The 20368-nt window shown below is 42.6% G+C and overlaps 2 protein-coding genes across 8 annotated transcripts in view; both read left to right on the forward strand.

Moving 5' to 3' along the window:
• Nucleotides 1–2232: 2232 nt before the first annotated feature.
• LOC135966590 (uncharacterized) lies at nt 2233–18557 on the forward strand. 4 transcript variants are annotated; one of them, XM_065525830.1, is made up of 4 exons: nt 2233–2602; nt 6440–6545; nt 15857–15939; nt 18017–18557. In XM_065525830.1, the coding sequence occupies exons 1-4, from the start codon at nt 2579–2581 to the stop codon at nt 18110–18112; spliced, it is 309 nt and encodes a 102-aa protein (XP_065381902.1). In that variant the 5' UTR covers nt 2233–2578; the 3' UTR covers nt 18113–18557. The 4 variants fall into 4 exon arrangements, with proteins under 4 accessions (XP_065381902.1, XP_065381907.1, XP_065381914.1 ...); XM_065525842.1 differs by lacking the exons at nt 2233–2602; nt 15857–15939 and adding exons at nt 2785–4932; nt 7391–7470; XM_065525835.1 differs by lacking the exon at nt 6440–6545.
• Nucleotides 2233–20368, forward strand: part of PTP4A2 (protein tyrosine phosphatase 4A2) — a 29406-nt gene continuing 11270 nt past the window's right edge. For 2 of the 4 annotated variants that reach the window (XM_065525802.1, XM_065525825.2), the window contains exons 1-2: nt 2233–2602; nt 18017–18703. In XM_065525802.1, the coding sequence (XP_065381874.1) occupies nt 18608–18703 (96 nt within the window). In that variant the 5' untranslated portion in view covers nt 2233–2602; nt 18017–18607. Of the gene's footprint in view, nt 2603–2784; nt 4933–6439; nt 6546–7390; nt 7471–18016; nt 18704–20368 lie in introns of those variants that run through there. The other 2 variants (XM_065525824.1, XM_065525812.1) reach the window with 2 other exon arrangements.

Raw genomic sequence — 20368 nt, forward strand, 5'->3', positions numbered from 1 at the left:
TGCACTCCAGCCTGGGTGACAGAGTGAGATTCTGTCTCAAAAAAAAAAAAAAAGGGGGTAAACGTAACTATTATTGGGGCCATTATTCTTATCCTTATGTTGTTAATGTTGTTATTACACTATTTTATTTCAGGGCCAGAAGGAGAGCTAGGTGGAGGGGAGTGTCATTTACTTGGTCAAACAATCTACTAGATGAAAACAAACAAGCAAACAATCTGCTAGACTGCCCCAAATAGATCCATCTAAGCGGGGGAGAGTCTGAAAACAGGCAATTACAGTATTATGTTAAGTGCTATGGTAGAGGATTGCACAAGGTGTTTTGCAACTTTATCGGAAGAATCAATAACTCATAGACGCAGCAAAAGTTTTGCAGAGGAGGTAGCTCTTTGTTTCAAATCAGTCTGTGTTTCCAGGAAGTAGAAAATACTGCTTGCTGGAGGCAGACAGAATGCAAGTGAGCCCAGTCTGTGCTCCTCACCCAGGGGCCTTGCTACTGATCTGCAGCCCCTCTTGCTCCTCAAGGCCTCTCTCAACTCCCACACAGCCCTGCTAACCAGCTTTGCCCTAGAATACCCCCTCCTGGGCCACCTGCTGGTGGTGAACATCCTGGACTCTGCTCTGTGGCTTGATGCGGCTGAGTCATAAGACCTTTCATTTTACTGCTAAGCTCTAATGGAAGCCTTCTGGTCAGTAGCAATGCCCCAAGTCTACCTTGTGGGGAAGGTCTAATGATGACAGATTACTGCTTCTCCCCGCAGGGCTGGATGAGCATGGATGTGGTGGTGAGGTAGGGGAGAAACACCCACGGGGGCATCTTCATTTCTTCCTAGATAGGAGCCAGTTCTGGGCAGGCAAGACTTCCCAGGAGTGGACAGAAAGAACAGACCCTCCCCAACCCGCAATTCTCAGGGGGAGACATCTCCCTTCCTCCCAAGCCAGCCCCCAATGCCGCACTTTGCCTGTCATCTGGCCGTGGCCCAAACCAGCCTCCCAGCTCGCTAGTGACCACATTTTCCAAACCAAAACTCAGGACGCATGATCTGGCAAAGAATTTCTGGCTAGCTTCCAAATGCAAGAGGCAAAAACCTTTCCACTTGAGAATCTCTATGATAATCTGCGTCGTTAAAGGTGACATTAAGTCGGAAACCTTGAAATTCAGGGTCTCCTCTTTCTCAAGCGTTTTGTTTTCCTTTTTTTTTTTTTGAGACGGAGTCCGGCTCTGTCGCCCAGGTTGGAGTGCAGTGGCGTGACCTTTGCTCACTGCAACCTCCACCTCCTGGGTTCAAGCGATTCTCCTGCCTCAACCTCCCGAGTAGCTGGGATTACAGGCGCGCACCACTATGCCCGGCTAATTTTGTATTTTTGGTAGAGATAGGGTTCCACTATGTTGGCCAGGCTTGTCTCGAACTCCTGACCTAGTGATCCGCCCGCCTCGGCCTCCCAAAGTGCTGGGATTACAGGCATGAGCCACCGCGCCCGGCCTTTCTCAAGCGTTTTCATACGTTATTATCGATCGTGAAAGCGCCCATGAGGTTGCTGATTATTATTTTCACTTTATAGTTGATAATACTTGGAGAGAGGGAATCACTTGCCCAAGATCCTACATCCTGAAAGTCTGAATTTTGGCTTGTCAGGGACAGTTCTTAGGATGTGTGTGTGTCTTGTGGGCAGAGCCGGGGGTGGCGTATTAATATCCTCCACGAAGATGCACACGCCATTTATTTGGGGCCTCAGGAAGGGCAGCCAAGAACTGAGCTGCCCGGGTTCCCACTTCTGAGTTGGAAATCCCCAAGCACAGGACTTGGTGGCCACCCTGTCCCATCAGGATCTGACCCCAGGCCTGACGGCCTAGGAGCGAGAAAGAACCCTTCGACCTTGCGGGTCACACCTCGGCTGCAGGCCCTCGACCCAGCCCAGGTGCGGATGGGCGGGGCGCAGCGTGGGCGAACGACTCCCCAGGCCACGTTCTGCTTTTCCCTCCCCGGTCACATGGACTCGCCTTCCGTAGCCGGGAGTGCGGAGCAGAACGAACCACCAGGAGGAGGAGCGGGGGAGGTGCCCAGGGCAGTGGGTCAGAGCCCCGCGGGGCAGGTGGGCGGGCCCAACCGCCCGCGAGCCGGCCGGCCAGCCAGTCAGCGAACGCGGAGGGCGGGTCAGCTGCCCATTGAGCCGCGCCCCGCAGCGACCCCTGAGGGGCGGCGGCGGCGGCGGGAGCTGGTTCCGGCTGCGCGCGCAGCGGTGGTGGCGGCGGCGCGATCGGCCGGGCTGTAACCGTCGTCCGTCCGGGAGCGGCTGGAGCGGCAGCGGCGGCCGGGCACGGCGCGAGGCGACGCCACAGGGCAGCGGCGGCAGCGGGGGCAGCGGCGGCAGCAGGAGACGCAGCGGCGACCGCAGCAGCAGCAGCAAGACGGACTCGTGGAGACGCGCCGCCGCCGCCGCCGCCGGGCCGGGCCGGGTGTCGCGCGCCGAGGCTGGGGGGGAGTCGTCGCCGCCGCCGCCACCGCTACCGCCGCCGCCGCCGCCGCCGAGGTGACTGAGGAGAGAGGCGCCTCCTCGCTCCCGCCGCCGCCGGACTTCAATGCCCAGTCCCCAGCTCGCCAGCGTGAGTGCGCCCCTCCCGGGCGGCCCCCGCGCCGGCGCCGGGGGCCTCGGGGAAGGGGAGGGCGGGAGGCGCTGCAGCCATTAGTACAGGCCGGAGACACGTCCCCGGAAGGAGGGCCGGGCTGGGCCGGGGCGGGGGAGCGAGGGTGGGTGAGCGAGGGGCGGGCTCGTGTGTGTGGAAGGGGGAGAGCTGTGCGAGCGTGGGGGAGAGTGTGAGTTGGTGAAGGGAGGGCGTGTGAGTGGGGGACAGGGCTGAGTGTGCGAGGAGGTGGGGGGAGTGGGAGCGGGTCGGGGGACAGTGTCGATGTTGGGGGAGTGTGGGTGCAGGCGGGGGAGGGTATGAGTGTGCGGGGAGCGTGTGGGCATGAGGGGTGGGGGTACATGAATGAGAAGTGGGGGAGGAGAGAGTTGAGAGTGTGGTAGAGAGCGAGTGTAGGGGGAGAACATGGTGTGTGTCGGTGAGAAGGTGCGTGGCAGAGGCGGGAGTGTGGCAGGGTGTGCCGGCGTGTGTCCAGTGTGTGAGCAGGCATCCTGGAGGCCCTTCCTCTTCGTCTTTGTGTGTGGCGATAGTGAACCGTGCTGTGTTGGGTTAGGGAGTTCTTTCCGGGAGCATCTTGTCCCTGGGTGCTCAGGTTCAAGTATGAGGAAAGGGGGTATAAGTCTCTTCTAGTGGCACTATGATCTTCTGGCTCTGGGATTTTAATTTTTTTCCCCCCCAGAAAAGATGTGATGTGTTTTTTTTGTTGTTGTTCTATACGTTTTTTTTCTCCCACGTTTCATAACTTCAAAGTAAATTTTCAAATTTGTCAAGGATGCCATCCTATCCTAGTCTGGGTCCCTGAGAGCTAACGAAAAGAAGTTTGTCTGTTGCCCAAGAGCCTACACTCTGGCCTGTAGAGTGTTCAGGAGCATAAACTTTTGTAAAGTACTGCTAGTTTTTCAGGTGAAGAGTATTTTATTGTTAGGTAAATTAAACTATAGGCTAGTTTATTATTTCCTGGAATTTGTCAAGAAATTAGCAGTGACCCGCAGTTCTAGTGTCACTGTAGGCATTCAGCAAATGTTTGTCTGGAGTCACCAAACTACAACCACTGCTGAGTTGGAATATGGTACTTGCTGTCATGCTCTGTAACAGAGTAGTTTCAGAGGGAAGTGAGTGAAGTTATGCCTTGCCGAATGTGCAAAAGGAAATTAAGGATGCAGAATGACACATTATCAGGGCTTCAGAATCACTTGCCAGCACACCATTGTATTGGTGAAGATGGTGAGAAGTTGTTTGCTGGTATTCTGATCTTGGCATTTTTAAGTTTCATAATGAATGGACTAATTATTGTCATGGACTTTTCCCATTCTTGAGTTGTAAAAGTAGGGATTCTTGATGAAGAGTAGTACCTCGATAGGGATTTTACACTTTGATATAATATTAAAAATGATGTTATCTTAAAAATAATTGTCTCTTAGAAGTTGGTAGTCTTTCAGTATAAGCAAAAAGTAGTATGGTCCTTTTGTTGTTGTTGTTTTTTTTTTGAGATGGAGTTTTGCTCTGTTGCCCAGGCTTCCCAGGTTCAAGTAATCTCCCGCCTCAGCCTCCCAAGTAGCTGAGAATACAAGTGTGCGCCACCACACCCAGCTAATTTTCATAGTTTTAGTAGAGACGGGGTTTCACCTTGTTGGCCAGGCTGGTCTCGAACTCCTGACCGCCACTGATTCACCTGCCTTGGCCTCCCAAAGTGCTGGGATTAACAGGCGCGAGGGTGGTCCTTTTGATCGTGAACATAATAGAATTACAGGCAAAATCATTGATGTGTAATTAAAAGTTAGAATTTATATTTTTCGGCTGGGCGCGGTGGCTCACGCCTGTAATCCTAGCACTTTGGGAGGCTGAGGCAGGAGGATCGATTGAGCCCAGGAGTTCAAGACCAGCCTGGGCAACGTGGTGACTCCATTTCTACAGAAAATACAAAAGTTAGGCATGGTAGTATGTGCCTGTAGTTCCAGCTATCCTGGAGGCTGAGGCGAGAGGAACTTGTGATTTCAGGAAGTCAAGGCTGTAGTGAGCCAGTGAGACCCTCTCTCAAAAAAATAAGAAAGAAATAGTAAATAGTATTGTTACTATTCAGTGAGGGAAGGAATTAATTAGTGTTAATTGCCTACTGTGCTACAGGTGCTTTTTATATTCATTTAATTCTCACAACTACAAGAAAGGTGGTCTCTTCATTTGCATCCATTTGGCTTATTTTGAACCACTTCTGTTTGCCCGGCACTAGGGATACAGCGATGAGCTCCCATGGATTTACAGTGGTGAGAAGAAGAGATACAGAAACTTAAAAGGTTAAGTAACTTGTCCCAGGTCACACAGATAATAAGAATTAGTGCTGGATTAAAAATCCAGGTCTTTGACTCCAAAGCTGTTGATTTTTCCAATACATCATACTGCTGTTTCAATAGCTCATCTTACATTGAGGTTTCTCATCCACATGATGACCTAGCAGCTTGTACTTAGGAGAGCTGTTGAAACTAATAGAGAAGGCTGGAGGCAAGGGGATCATTTAGGAGATGCTGACTGGAGGCTCTTTGGGGCCTAAGCTAGGCTTTTATGTGGGAGGAGATGCTGCCTTGAAACTCTCTTCGGGCTCTGGGTGTGTGCTTTGAGACAGTTTTTATGAGGCATCTGGGATATGTCTGCGTGAGGGAAGTCTGATTAAAGAAATGCAACAGCCTTTTATGTTTTATTTTTTGGAAAAAAGAGAATATATTTATTGGGGCCAAGAGTGAACTAGAGCTTAACCACTGTATGAAAGTTTCTCTGTTGAGCTGTGTGGGACACTTAAATCAGAAGAAGTGAGAATATACATGTGAAAGCATTTTGTTAATTATAAATTGAACTACAGATTTGAAGTATTATTGCCACTAAGATCTTTCTACTAAGGCAACAGATTTTGTAGCTGGAAAAGGCTGGCGTTTTCGAACACCTTTATAGATGAGAAATAGTTTCGAACTGCTGAACGGGGTATTTTCTGACTCAGAACAGCAAAAGTCAGGCCACTCCCTCTGTGAGTCAGTCAAGTAATATTTAATTTGAACAAACCAAATTTATAGGCAGAAACCATTTACAACATCATTGAACTTTGTAGCACTAGGAAGAGTAAATGTTTGAATACTTTTGTGTGTAGCTTTGAAAAAACATAGTATGAGAGCCCCATATATAGTTGACTTGAAAAAAAATTTCAAACAAGGTAAATTGGATTTATCTTTCTTAAGAATTAACTTTATTCATTTTGTCCAATAAAGGTAGTATTTCCTTATGCAGTAATTAAGGAACACTTTACAATTTTCAGACACAAAGTTGAAATTTAGTAGGGATTTATTTTACAGGATTTGAATATACTTTTTCCTTTTTGTTGTAATGTGGGGGTTGGTAACCAGTGAAGCCTAGAAAACTAATGTATTTACAAACAAGATGCAGAGGGAGCAGATGCATACGTTTTTAGCTGTTGCTCTTGGTCTTGGAAGAATGAAGCTTAAGTTTTTCTGAAACTAAGTTTGGTTAATTTATTTGGGTGCTAGTCCATCAGCTGTATTTGTTGAATAGAAGATGGAATCTAGTTTTAACATGGTGGACTTAGTTATGTTTATTGAATAGGGTGATGGTAGAGATCTTGGGGTACTGGTAGAGTTCAGTATTACACTTTTAGGGTTTAGGTTTCCACATTCCCTTCTTATGCCAAATCATGTATTGTCTCATTTAAAATTCAATAATCCTGTAAGTAGTATTCTGTTAGCTTTACAGATAAGGACATTTATTTATAGATTGATTGTTGTTGTTTTTTTTTTTCAGAGTCTTACTCTGTTGCCCCGGCTGGAGTGCAGTGGTGCGACCTCAGCTCACTGCAGCCTTCACCTCCTAGGTTCAAGCGATTGTCCTGCTTCAGCTGGGATTATAGGTGTGTGCCACCATGCCTCGCTAATTTTTGTATTTTTAGTAGAGACAGTTTTGCTATGTTACCCAGGCTGGTCTTGAACCCCTGAGCTCAGGCGCGAGCTGCTTGCCTTGGCCTCCCAAAGTACCGGGATTTGATTATTAAATCCCAGGTTTTAGAATCTAGGTTAAAGATTATCAATAGAGAGCAGCGAATAATTTTTTTTTTTTCCTTTTAGGGGCTTAAAGTTCTTAAATCTCTGTTGAACAATGGATGCCACCAGTTATAATTACTTTGGGAGATGGTGATTTGAGTCTCTTAATCTGTGAAATATTAGAAAAGTCTTGGCTAGGCACAGTGGCTCATTTTGGGAGGCAGACACAGGAGGATCACTTGAGGCCAGGAGTTCGAGACCAGCCTGGGCGACATAGAGACACCATCTCTACAAAAAATACAAAAACTAGCCAGGCATAGTGGCATGAGCCTGTAGTTCCAGCTACTTGGGAGGCTAAAGTTGAAAGGATCACTGGAGCCTGGGAGGTCAAGGCTGAAGTGAGCCGAGATTGCACCACTGTAGTCTAGCCTGGGAGACAGAGGGAGACCCTGTCTCAAAAAAAAAGAAAAAATCTTTTCGCCATTTTCATCTTTTGGACTATTACTACGTATAGAGGTGTCAGTTAGCTTTATCTCATTATCCTTTATTGGCTGAATTCTATTCTATGGGCTCCCTTGACTCCCTGGCCACTGTCTCAGCACTTGAAGCCTTTTAGGTTGTTTAGTGTAGAGATGAGGTACCTATTGTGTGAAAATCTTTTTGCTCTTTGGAGTGGTAGAGGTCTAGGCTCAACCAGAAACTGTCACTACCCTAGCACCTCCATGAAAGAAGCTGCACAGCAATGCTGTCTGTCTGCTTTCCACAATTCCCCATTGTGGAGTTACCAGGACTCAGGTGAGAGAATGACTCCTTTCCTGCACTGTTTGTTCAGTCAGTGTAGATTTACAGGACTCCGAAATCTATCCCAGAAAAATGACTGTGAGGAGTCGACAGATTATACGGATATATATATATATATTTTTTACTTTTTTTTTGAAACGGAGTCTTGCTCAGTTGCCCAGGCTGGAGTGAGGTGGCGCGATTTCGGCTCACTGCAAGCTCCGCCTCCCAGGTTCACGCCATTCTCCTGCCTCAGCCTCCCGAGTAGCTGGGACTATAGGCGCCCGCCACTATGCCCGGCTAGTTTTTTTGTATTTTTAGTAGAGACAGGGTTTCACCATGTTAGCCAGGAAGGTCTCGATCTCCTGACCTTGTGATCTGCCTGTCTCGGCCTCCCAAAGTACTGGGATTACAGGCGTGAGCCACTATACGGATATTTTTATGTGACTTGAATATAGATGGTTTTTGTTTGCCTGTACTGATTTTCTTGCCCACAGGTTACATTAACACAGCATCCACTTCATTTTAAGTGGCCTAGACACTAAATTTCATCATTTGAATATAAATTTACATTACACAATGTTGGCTTTTTAAATTGTTGAGAATTTTAAGATTAGGCTTTTTCGTGACCCTTTTTTTGCTAGTTGAGCCTGGTTTGAAAAAATATTTTGAACATTAGAACAGTCTTTACCTTTAGAGAAGTGGTGTATTTAATTTCTCTCATAGTATTTTTTATTTGAAATTTTATTCTTCTCAAAACTTTAATTCTTTTGGCATAAAATATACACAGGATATTTTTGTTTTAGCAGATCAGATAAATTACTTTATATTTTTATTTCTGCAGTGGTCAGATATGTTGGCTGTTAACTAAATGTATTGTTTGACAGGAATTCAGATTCACGATCAGGTCTGTTTTCTTCCAGTTGTCCTTTAGTTTTTGTTTAAATTTGACCATCTTTTTATTTTCCCCACTGTTTTACAGGAAACATTCACTAGGTTGTATCACCACAGTATTTGTAAATTGGATTTATGTACACATATTTGTATTTGTTTTTAGTAGCAGAACAAATAGTTATGTATTGTATTTTCCATTATTGGTGAAAAGCCTTTCATTAGGGAACGGAGAGACTGGTTAGTGCAGAAGGATATGAGTCACCAGCAGGATTTGTCAGCAACTAGAGAAGGATATGATGGAGAAACAATAGATTCTACTGACATTATTTTCATTCCACATGTGTGGTTACAAACAAGTTTCCTTTTGGTGGATTAGTTTAAGTTATGCAAATTTGGTCTTTCTGGGTGAAAAGTACTTTAAATATAAGTCACAGACTGTATTCTCATTTTTTTTTTTTAGATGGGGGTCTTCATTTGGAGGTCATCAACGGGTAGAATTTAGTTAAACTCATTATCTGTTGACTACGATTTAGTAAGTTGAAAGAATATTTTTGTTAAGCTTTTTGGTGATTATGGAGCTGCTTGCTCAGTAGATCAGAGGAGGCCCATAAATACGGCAATATTTGCTCTCTGTCTCAGTGAGCAAAGAGTTGCTTTTTTTACCACTATTCTGCTTTTAAATTCCTAAGAGCTTTTATTGCATTTAAATTGGTCTGAAATTCTCAGCCTGGTCAAGGCTTCTCCAGAGTTATCTAACCAAAGACTAAGCCTTTCTCATGTCACACTACCATGGTTCTTCACTGTTTTTACCAGTTTTCTATTATAAAAGTTTTACCTTTCTTCAGAACCCTTAATCCTATTCCATTCTTCTCATGCTTACTTTGTATCTTTAAAATATATGGTGTTAATATGAAAACTTAATACCAATCAAGCGTTTTACACCCACGTTGATTCTTCTAGGAGCTTGATCCTGGATAGTGTTTGTATGATGTACACACGTCTCTGCAAATGCTTGTTCGAAGATTGGCTGTGCTGCATTTTGGTATAATTCAGAGGTGACATATTGTCCCTCGTCTCAGTAAACATTTGGAGGAAGAGGACGAGAAAGATTGAATTTTACTTTCTTTAATTAGAAAGAAAAGGAAGGTGAATCCATGTTGAACTAAGCTAGTGAGTAAAGAATAACTCCTTGACATGGCATTATAGAGTTATTTCACCATTTTTATTTCACGTTAATATGTAGTATGAAATATTTACTTTCACTGTGTGGTTTTTAAAGATCGTAATGTTACTGTGTTTTGTGAAAGTATGCCATTATTGGACAATTAGTGGATAGACAGTACATTTTAAAAGGCCACCAGCAGCTTCAAATAGAATGATTTGGATTCTTGACTGTTTATCTTGTATTATACCCAGTACACAAACATATGTCTGTGAACTATAATGTAATTTATAAAAAGCAAATTTAGGAGAGGAAGTGAAGTGTAACTTACCCAGTTATAGGGGAAACTTGGACCAGAGTGCCTGAGCAGCAGAAACATTTCTGGGGCTCAAACAAAATAATTGATGCTGACAAGATGTATTTTGGGATGTTTTTATTCTGTGTCTTGTCCATAGAGAGTTTCCCTCCCTCTCTTTGGGGGTTAATGCTGGAACAGGACCTTTAAATATGCCCAGTACATTTGACAAAATGGGGAAATGAAAAGAGTTAAGTTGACCCATAGACTACTAAGTTCTGAGATATAGTATATTTGAAATAATGTGAGCAGTAGCCTGAAAGTTTTTACTTTGCATGCTACTCCTGTGCTGTAGGTTATTTTGAAAGGTGATTCAAATAACCTTTCCCAAGTATCTATTTTGCAACCTCAGGGAACTTGCAGCTGTTACAGTCATTCTAACTGTCCTGATATAACTCAGAAAACATTTCAATGTGGTGTTGACAGGCTGAATCCAGGTGTTTTTTTGGATTTTTACTACTGAATTTGCTTTATTACAATTGAAGTTCAGAATCTTAAATTATTAATGAAATTATTGATTCAGTGGTTCTTGGGTTAATGTATGTATAGTGATGTTGGAAACTAAATTAAAATAATTAAGACTTAAGTTGTTCTCTGGGAAAATTAGCCTTTTGAGATTAAAGAAAGAAGGATGGGAGGAGGAAAGAAAAGAAATGTTAGGATTTAACTTTTTGGGGAAGCAACTGAATTGGAGATAGTTCCTATCCTTAAGAAGGCTACCAAAGTTATTTAGGAAAAGAATGTGTTTAAACTTTATATTAAAGGGGCTTGGGAGCCTTAAAATGCACATAAAGTCTTTAAACATAAACCCCGTAGAAAAGATAGCCATGATACTTTTATCACAAAAGTATTGATGAATAGAATCCATTTAGTAGAACTATTTAATGTAATTTTTAAAAGATTAACTGAAAACAATTAGATTAATACTCAATATTAGGATTGTGCCGTTAGGATTTTTAAATGTTATTACCAGTGCTATTCAAATACTTTTTAAAGAGAAAGTCAGCGTTGGCCATAGTGGTGGTAACCTGCATTTAAATTTTATTTATGAAAGGAAAAATACCATTTTGGGACAAGAGATTCGTTTTGAGAATTGCAAATCTTTAGAGGAAAAATGGAGTACAATAAATATTTTTAAGTGTGGCCTGAAAATATTTAATGCAATTTTTGTCTTTTAGTTATTTGTAGAGGTAAAAATTACTAGAAAAGTACAACTGTTAATCACTAGGGTACATGCACATCTAAAAACCACTCCCTTTTCATTTTGGTGGGAACAGGGCCCACAGGACTTCAGTGAATAACTGTCACTGTTCTCAGAAGCAGGTGCGATTGTTGACTAATTGCTTCCCTTATCTTTCTGAGTGGCTGGCCATGTATCTTCTACTGGTTTTGAAATGTTAAGACATTTTCCCACCATCAAGGTCATGATTTCTTTTTATAGAACTGATTATTGATTTCTGTACTGGAACTTGAGTCTCGAGTTCCCTCCTTAAATGAGGAAGTGGAAAAGTGGGAATAACCAAGGGAGTAACTATGAAATTTTTTTTTTTCTTTTTGAGACGAAGTTTTGCTGTGTCACCCAGGCTGGAGTACAGTGGCGTGGTCTTGGCTCACTGCAACCTCTGTCTCCCGGATTCAAGCAATTCTTCTTTCTCAGCCTCCTGAGCTGGGACTACAGGCACCTGCCACGCCTGGCTAATTTTTGTATTTTTAGTAGAGACAGGGTTTTGCCATGTTGGCTAGGCTCGTCTCGAACTCCTGACCTCAGGTGATCCACCCATCTTGGCCTTCCAGAGTGCTGGGATTACCGGCATGAGCCACCGCACCCGGCCAAAAAATATTTTTTAACAGTAAAAAAGCATCTTGTTTTTGGCTTATTCACTGACATTTTGGATTCTAATTTGTGTAGAATTGAATTGATACCTCTTTATCAACTTCCTAGGACTGTAGTAGTTGTGAGTAGGGAGGGAAACTAATATTAATTTAAATCTAAGTTTCAAGGAGCTAGATTATTCAATATTAGTTTGGTAAATGGAACAGTAGAGGGACAAACAAAGGTAGGTAGCGCAGAGGATAGATAGAACTGTTGTTCTGGCAGAGCGCGGTGGCTCACACCTGTAATCCCAGCACTTTGGGATGCCCGAGGCCAGCGGATCACAAGGTCAGGAGGTCGAGACCAGCCTGACCAACATGGTGAAACCCTGTCTCTACTAAAAATACAAAAATTAGCCAGGTGTGGTGGTGCACGCCTGTAATCCCAGCTACTCGGGAGGCTCGGGAGGCTGAGGCAGGATAATTGCTTGAACTCCGGAGGCAGAGGTTGCAGTGAACCGAGATCGCACCACTGCACTCCAGCCTGGGCGACAGAGCGAAACTCCGTCTCCAAAAAAACAAAAAGATAGAACTGTTGTTCTATCTACTTGATTTGGCAGTAGGTCGTAAGAGATTAATAAATTTTCAATTTGAGACCAGTTAATCAGAAGATGAGTGTTTAATTAGTAAAGATGAGATTTTTTTTTAGTTTACAAGTTTTCAGACACTTTTTTTCCCCAAGTGGTCAAAATACAATAGGTACAGTAGCATTTTACAGAGGAATTTCCCTACTACTATGATGGTTGAGAAGATTTTACATTCTATTGTCTGAGTAGTCTCTGAATGTTAAGTTAGACTCCACAAGTTCTGTAGTTACTCAGAGCCTTGACTGTTTTTCATAAACTCTATATCCAGTCTGTGGACAAATCCCACATCAAAGTATATCTTGAAACTGACCCCTTCATATCTTCCTTCCTGCTGTTACCCTGGTCTAGGCTACCATTATCTCTACTAGTCTCCTTGCTTCCACCCTTACAATTTTTGTAATGTCTCCACATAGCAGATAGAGTGATCCTTTGTAAAACCTAAGTTGTCACTCTTTTTTTCCCTCCTTTTTCATCTTTTATGTTAGGGTCAGCGTGTACATGTGCAGGTTTGTCACATGGGTAAATTGAATGTCGCTCAGGTTGGTGTACAAACGATTTTGTCACCTCGTCACCAGCTAGCGAGCACAGTACCTGATAAGTAGTTTTCCAACCCCCACCCTCCTCTCACCCTCCATCCTCCACCCTCAAGTGGCCCCCAATGTCTGTTGTTCCCCTCTTTGAGTCTATGTGTACTCAGTGTTTAGCTCCCACTTTTAAGTGAGAACATGCGGTATTTGGTTTTCTGTTCCTGCGTTAATTTGCTTAGGATAATGGCCTTCAGCTGCATCCATGTTGCTGCAAAGGACATGATTTCATTATTTTTTATGGCTTTGAGTTGTCACTCTTGAGTGAAACCCTTCATTGGCTTCATTTGGAGAGGCATCATTCTCTGAATAAAAGTCAAATGCTTTTAGTGGCCTATAAGGCTCTCTTTTATTTCTCTGACTCTATTCATTCCATTGTCCTCTCTGTTCCAGTAGTATTGGTTCCCTTGTTCCTAGCATACTCTAAGCTTGTCCCCACCTCATAACCTTTGCAGCAGTTAATCCTCTGCCTAAAATGCTCCCCAAATACCTGTTTGGCTCACACACTCAGCTCTTGGATAAAAAGTCACTTTTTTCAGTGAGGCCTTTCCTGTTAGCCTTATTTAAAATTGGAACCCCCCTCCCTCTGGCACTGCTAATTCCCCTACTTCAAATTTTTCTCCAGAGCAGTGACATTTTTATTTCTTTTTTTCTGCCCAGTTAAGATCCATCCCGACAGAAATTTTTGTTTTGCTTACAGCTCTTGCACCTGTAAGAGTATGTGACCCATAGTACATGTTCTGTAAATATTGGAATTAATGAAAGAATTTGAGGAAAATGCCTAGCTCTTCAGGAGGATAAATTATTTACTGTTGGCAGATTAGATTTTTTATACTTATTTTAAGGGGAAATAAAAGTAGCTATTGACATGAAGGGAATTTGCTTTAGGAAAAAATTGTTGCAAGGTTCTAGTTGTATATTACATTATTAGGCTTTCATGTTGACTGATTGTGGAAACCAAGCTGACTCAAATTTGCATTACTTCCTGTAAAATTTCTGGTAAGAAAAGTAACATAGTAAATATATGCATACTGGTTTTTTTTTTAGACTTTTGCTTGTAGACTGTATTCCCTTAAATCTACAATTCTTTTATTGTACCTTTATATTTTAATGTGCTGTTTTAATTTGGTGAATACTGGCATAGCCCACCAAATTAGAGGGTTTATTGTATCATTTAATTTGGAAATGTAAAGAGATGATTTCTTAGTAGAAATTTTGATGTGAGTGGATTGATAGGATATATATATATATATATATATATATATATATATATATATATTTTAAAATTTTTTGAAATGGAGTCTAGCTCTGTTGCCAGGCTGGAAGTGCAGTGGCGCAATCTCAGCTCACTGCAACCTCTGCCTCCCGGGTTCAAGCGATTCTCCTGCCTCAGCCTCCTGAGTAGCTGGGATTACAGGCACACGCCGCCACGCCTAGCTAATTTTTGTATTTTTAGTAGAGATGGGCCAGGATGGCCTCGATCTCCTGACCTCGTGATCCGCCCACCTCGGCCTGCCTGAAGTGCTGGGATTATAGGCATGAGCCACTGTGCTCGGCTGATTGATAGGAATTTTAAAAGGATGCCCAGTAAGATTGGATTAAATTAAATGAGACTGCTTTTATAAAATTCCCTTATACCTCTAAATTCACCTTTTTTTTTTTTTTTTTTTTTTTTTTTTTTTTTTTTTTTTGAGATGGAGTCTCACTCTGTCCCCCAGGCTAGAGTGCAGTGGCGCGATCTCGGCTTACTGCAAGCTCCACCTACCGGGTTCCCTCGGTTCTCCTGCCGCAGCCTCTCAAGTAGCTGGGATCACAGGCACCTGCCACCACACCCGGCTAATTTTTTTTTATTTTTATTTTTAGTAGAGACGGGGTTTCACCGATTTAGCCAGGATGGTCTCAATCTGACCGTGTTCGTGATCCGCCCGCCTCGACCTCCCAAAGTGCTGAGATTATAGTCGTGAACCACTGCACCTGGCCTCTAAATTAACTTTATTTGTAATTAGAATTACAGTTGGCCAAGGCAGGACATGAATTTTACTCATTTAGCCTCTTTAACAGGGAAGAAAACACTTTATGGAATTGTGTAGGTACAGACCTGCCTGGGACAGAGGACTAGCCCTCTGGAACCTCTTTCTAATCCTATGATTATAGAACTTTTTTTTTTTTTGAGACGGAGTCTCACTCTGTCGCCCAGGCTGGAGTGCAGTGGCTTGATCTCAAGCTCCGCCTCCCGGGTTTACGCCATTCTCCTGCCTCAGCCTCCCGAAGTTCTAGGGTACATGTGCACAACGTGCAGGTTTGTTACATATGTGTACATGTGCCATGTTGGTGTGCTGCACCCATTAACGTTACATTAGGTATAGCTCCTAATATTATCCTTCCCCCCTCCCCCCACCCCACAGCAGGCCCCAGTGTGTGATGTTCCCCTTCCTGTGTCCAAGTGTTCTCATTGTTCAGTTCCCACCTATGAATGAGAACGTGCGGTGTTTGGTTTTTTGTCCTTGCGATATGTTTGCTGAGAATGATGGTTTCCAGCTTCATCCATGTCCCTACAAAGGACATGAAACTCATCCTTTTTTATGGCTGCATAGTGTTCCATGGTGTACATGTGCCACATTTTCTTAATCCAGTCTATCATTGATGGACATTTGGTTTGGTTACAAGTCTTTGCTATTGTGAATAGTGCCGCAGTAAACATCCGTGTGCATGTGTCTTTATAGCAGCATGATTATAATCCTTTGGGATGGTGGGTCAAATGGTATTTCTAGTTCTAAATCCTTGATATAGAACTATTTAAGAACGTACTTTGATTGTAAATCATTATAGGGTTCTTATCACCCTAGAATTTTTTTTTTTAAAGGTAATACCATATGTACATGGGAAAAGTTAAAAAAATTCAAAAGGTATACGTTAGGATGTAGTAAATCATGCTCTTGACTTCCAGCCTCCAGTCCTGTGTTCCTGGCCCTGCCCCAACCCCAGGAAACCACTGTTACCTCTTGTCTTTGTAAATCTTCCAGATATCCCGTGCGTATGAATGCATACAGTACTCACAAATATTTCTAAACACACTGTTCGTACTGTCATGTACCGTGCTCTTTTTACTTACTAGTGTCTTTTAGCTGTCATTTCATATCAGTTCATACAGATGTTTTATTCTTTCTAACCTCTGGATAGTTTCTTCTTTCTTTTTTATCCCTTACCTCCCTCCTTTTTTAATTTAAAAGGACTTCGCTGTCACAGACTATCCTTTCTCATCCTTTATTGAAGTTATATTCTTTTGTTAAAAGTGGAAATGTTGCCTAGGAAATGGAAATGTCCCAAATTCAACATTTTAAAAGTTAGGTTTTGGCCGGGCGCGGTGGCTCAAGCCTGTAATCCCAGCACTTTGGGAGGCCGAGACGGGCGGATCACGAGGTCAGGAGATCGAGACCATCCTGGCTAACATGGTGAAACCCTGTCTCTACTAAAAATACAAAAAACTAGCCGCGCGAGGTGGTGGGCACCTGTAGTCCCAGCTACTTGAGAGGCTGAGGCAGGAGAATGGCGTAAACCCGGGAGGCAGAGCTTGCAGTGAGCCGAGATCCGGCCACTGCACTCCAGCCTGGGCGACAGAGCCAGACTCCGTCTCAAAAAAAAAAAAAAAAAAAAAAAAAAAATTTAGGTTTTATGATAAAATTAAATGGCAGAGAGAATATTTGGGTGTATATTTGAATTTACCACTGTTATATGTCAAGTAAACTAGTCTCTTTCATCACTTGGTAAGTTTAAACAATAGCTTATTTAAGTAGACAGAGCAGAATTAATGCCAGAGAGACAACTTTAGGAGAATTTTCCTGTATGGTGTACATGCGCAGAATTTATGTTAAAATATAGGGTTCTGCAACTTTTGAGTACTTTCTAGCTGTGATAGGTTATGATTTTTTACACACTGCTTTGCATTCTTAAGTGTGTCACAGGAATTAACAGTTTATCTGAATTGACAGGTGCAAAAATGTAACTGTTGATGTGTAGTTGAACTCTTGATGGAGGGGGAGGGAACGGAAGCTTGTTTTTATCATGTGTCTGTTAACAGTGCTGGAACATACTGTTTCTTTTGGCAGAAATTCCTTTGCTGGGTTCTCAGTATTAAGAATTGAAAATCTAATAATGAATTATCTTTATTCCTGGAAATGGTCTTTCCAAAATGAAGTTGGGGGAGTAAGATGGGATAAAGCTTGTTCTATTTGCTGAGCAGGCACACACTGGAGACTAGGTGGAAAACCTAATGCTGGAGTTGTAGCCCTTAAGCCTGGCTGTCACTACAATGCAGGTCTTTCAGTGCCTTTACTCAGCTGACACACATTTGCAGTGATAACATCATTGAACCAAAGGGAATCGAATAGGTTAGAATTTCCTTGTGTTTTGCTCTGCATTGCATGCAAACTATTGTTCTTTGAGTAGTTACTTTAATAAACTCCACCCACTCTCCTACCTTATTTTAAGGTCACAGAGTTGGAGATAAACATCCAAGCAGGTATTTGGAAAAAAAATTATGCTTGTATGGAAGATTGCAACTTGAAAAATATGTGGGGCTAGACTCAGTGGCTCCGGAGGCCTGTAATCCCAGTGCTTTAGGAGGCCAAAGCTGGAGGATCGCTTGAGCCCAGGAGTTTGAGACCAGCCTGGGCAACATAGCAAGGCCCCCATCTCAACCACAACCTCAACCTCCCAGGTTCAAGCAATTCTCCTGCCTCAGCCTCCCGAGTAGCTGGGATTACAGTCACGCGCCACCACGCCTGGCTGATTTTGTATTTTTAGTAGAGACGGGGTTTCTCCATGTTGGCCAGGCTGGTCTTGAACTCCCGACCTCAGGTGATCTGCCCGCCTCAGCCTCCCAAAGTGCTGGGATTACAGGCATGAGCCACCACACCTGGCTTGAGTCTTTGATTTTTAAAACTCTTGATAATACCCCTTTATCCAATTCTTCATAGATGGTAATAACTTATAATTGGTGACATTTCACATTGCTTTGGTCTTATAAAGAATGTATTTTGACTTCAGGCATTTGTGTTTACTGTGCCATCAGCCTCTAGTTCATTTTACTTATTCTTTTCTTCTCCAGGTTTTTCGTTGGAATATACGTTGCACATTTATGGCGATTCTGAGTGTGAGGGCAGACTTCTGCCAGGCTCAGCACAGCGTTTTCGCTGACAAGTGAGCTTGGAGGTTCTATGTGCCATAATTAACATTGCCTTGAAGACTCCTGGACACCGAGACTGGCCTCAGAAATAGTTGGCTTTCTTTTTTTTAATTGCAAACATATTTCTTTTAATGACTCCAGTAAAATTAAGCATCAAGTAAACAAGTGGAAAGTGACCTACACTTTTAACTTGTCTCACTAGTGCCTAAATGTAGTAAAGGCTGCTTAAGTTTTGTATGTAGTTGGATTTTTTGGAGTCCGAAGGTATCCATCTGCAGAAATTGAGGCCCAAATTGAATTTGGATTCAAGTGGATTCTAAATACTTTGCTTATCTTGAAGAGAGAAGCTTCATAAGGAATAAACAAGTTGAATAGAGAAAACACTGATTGATAATAGGCATTTTAGTGGTCTTTTTAATGTTTTCTGCTGTGAAACATTTCAAGATTTATTGATTTTTTTTTTCACTCTCCCCATCACACTCACACGCACGCTCACACTTTTTATTTGCCATAATGAACCGTCCAGCCCCTGTGGAGATCTCCTATGAGAACATGCGTTTTCTGATAACTCACAACCCTACCAATGCTACTCTCAACAAGTTCACAGAGGTAAGATTGTAGCGTGGTCTACTTTTTGGATTGATTTCTAGGTAAAATCCCATTAAAAAATTCTCTTAGCACAAAGCCATTTATTTCTGTATTCGGAGTATGGATGATCATCCTGCCAATCCTGGTTTGAATTGGGTTGGGTTAGTTACAGCAGATTTTTTCAAGAACATTTATGGAATTTGGGGACTGTAGAGGTATCTAGTAGTGTTTTTTTCTGTGTCCTTTCTACATTTATTGACAGGTTTTTTTTGGTCAAACATTCAGTCATAAAAATAACATTTTTTGAACACAGTATGCACCCAGCATTATAATAAACAGTGTTACACATTATGCAACAAGCAATGTTTGTGCTTAAGGTCACAAATACAAAAACCCTATCAGGTGTAGATACCATTATTATTTCCCTCTTACCAATGAGGAAACAGGTTCAGAGCCATTTAGTAATTTGCATAATGGCACATAGTGTGGTGGAACTGCTGTACTTGCCTAGGTGTCTGACACTAAAAACCATTCTGTACATACTTCAGATATTCTAACCACCTTTGATGAAAAGACACCAACCATCAGACTACTTAGTTGTGATAATCATATACAAGGGTCCAGAAACTTGGGGGAAGGAAAGGTGGTAGAGATAGTATTTTTATGTCAGATCCTTAATATTTTTTCTATTGGTAGGAGAAAAATCTCTTTGTACTTCTTTGAGCAAACATTTGAACGTAAACTTTTTTTTTTTTTTGAGGCAGAGTCTTGCTCTGTTGCCAGGCTGGAGTACAGTGGCGCAGTCTCGGCTCACTGCAAGTTCCGCCTCCTGGGTTCATGCCATTCGCCTGCCTCAGCCTCTCCCTAGTAGCTGAGACTGCAGGTGCCCACCACCACGCCCAGCTAATTTTTTGTATTTCTAGTAGAGACAGGGTTTCACCATGTTAGCCAGGATGGTCTTGATCTCCTGACCTTGTGATCTGCCGCCTCAGCCTCCCAAAGTACTGGGATTACAGGCGTGAACCACTGTGCCCGGTCTTTTTTTTTTTGAGATGGAGTGCAGTGGCATGATCTTGGCTCACTGCAACCTGCGCCTCCCAGGTTTAAGCTATTCTCCTGCCTCAGCCTCCCAAGTAGCTGGGACTACAGGCACGCGCCACCACACCCAGCTAATTTTTGTATTTTTAATAGAAACGGAGTTTCACCATGTTGGCCAGGATGGTCTTGATCGTTGACGTCGTGATCCGCACGCCTCGGCCTTCCAAAATGCTGGGATTACACTGCATCTGGCCAGAACATAAGCTTTTTCATCATTCTTGGGTTGTTGAGTTTAAATGATTTCTCTTGCTGTATTTATGGAGTAGACTTAGAAAGGTGGGTGAACTCCTAGTGATTCTCATTTTATAGATGGCAAACTGAGACCACAAGAGGTTTTGACTTGTTTAAGGTCACAAATACCATAAAAAATTCTATCACAGCTTTTCAATGAATGGCTATTACAGAGTTTATTTTAATGGGATTTTATTTGTATTTTGAAACATTTAAAAAATTCCTGACTTAATACTTCTACCTTTCCTGAGTGTGTATTATAAGAAGGCCTTTTTGTGAAAAATGAAGTCCTTTAGCAATTAAAATAATTTTACACTTTAAATAACTAAATGATGGACCCTTCTTAAAGAATATCAC

Source organism: Macaca fascicularis, chromosome 1 (assembly GCF_037993035.2).
Source record: "Macaca fascicularis isolate 582-1 chromosome 1, T2T-MFA8v1.1".
NCBI classification, from domain to species: Eukaryota; Metazoa; Chordata; class Mammalia; order Primates; family Cercopithecidae; genus Macaca; species Macaca fascicularis.

Excerpts from the sequence above, each read along its gene's own strand:
- LOC135966590 (XM_065525830.1), top strand. The coding sequence starts at position 2,579 with ATGCCCAGTCCCCAGCTCGCCAGC. Across the intron at positions 2,603-6,439 it reads CCAGTCCCCAGCTCGCCAGC|AGTCTTACTCTGTTGCCCCG; the intron begins GTGAGTGCGCCC and ends TTTTTTTTTCAG. Across the intron at positions 6,546-15,856 it reads TGCTTCAGCTGGGATTATAG|CCTCCAGTCCTGTGTTCCTG; the intron begins GTGTGTGCCACC and ends CTTGACTTCCAG.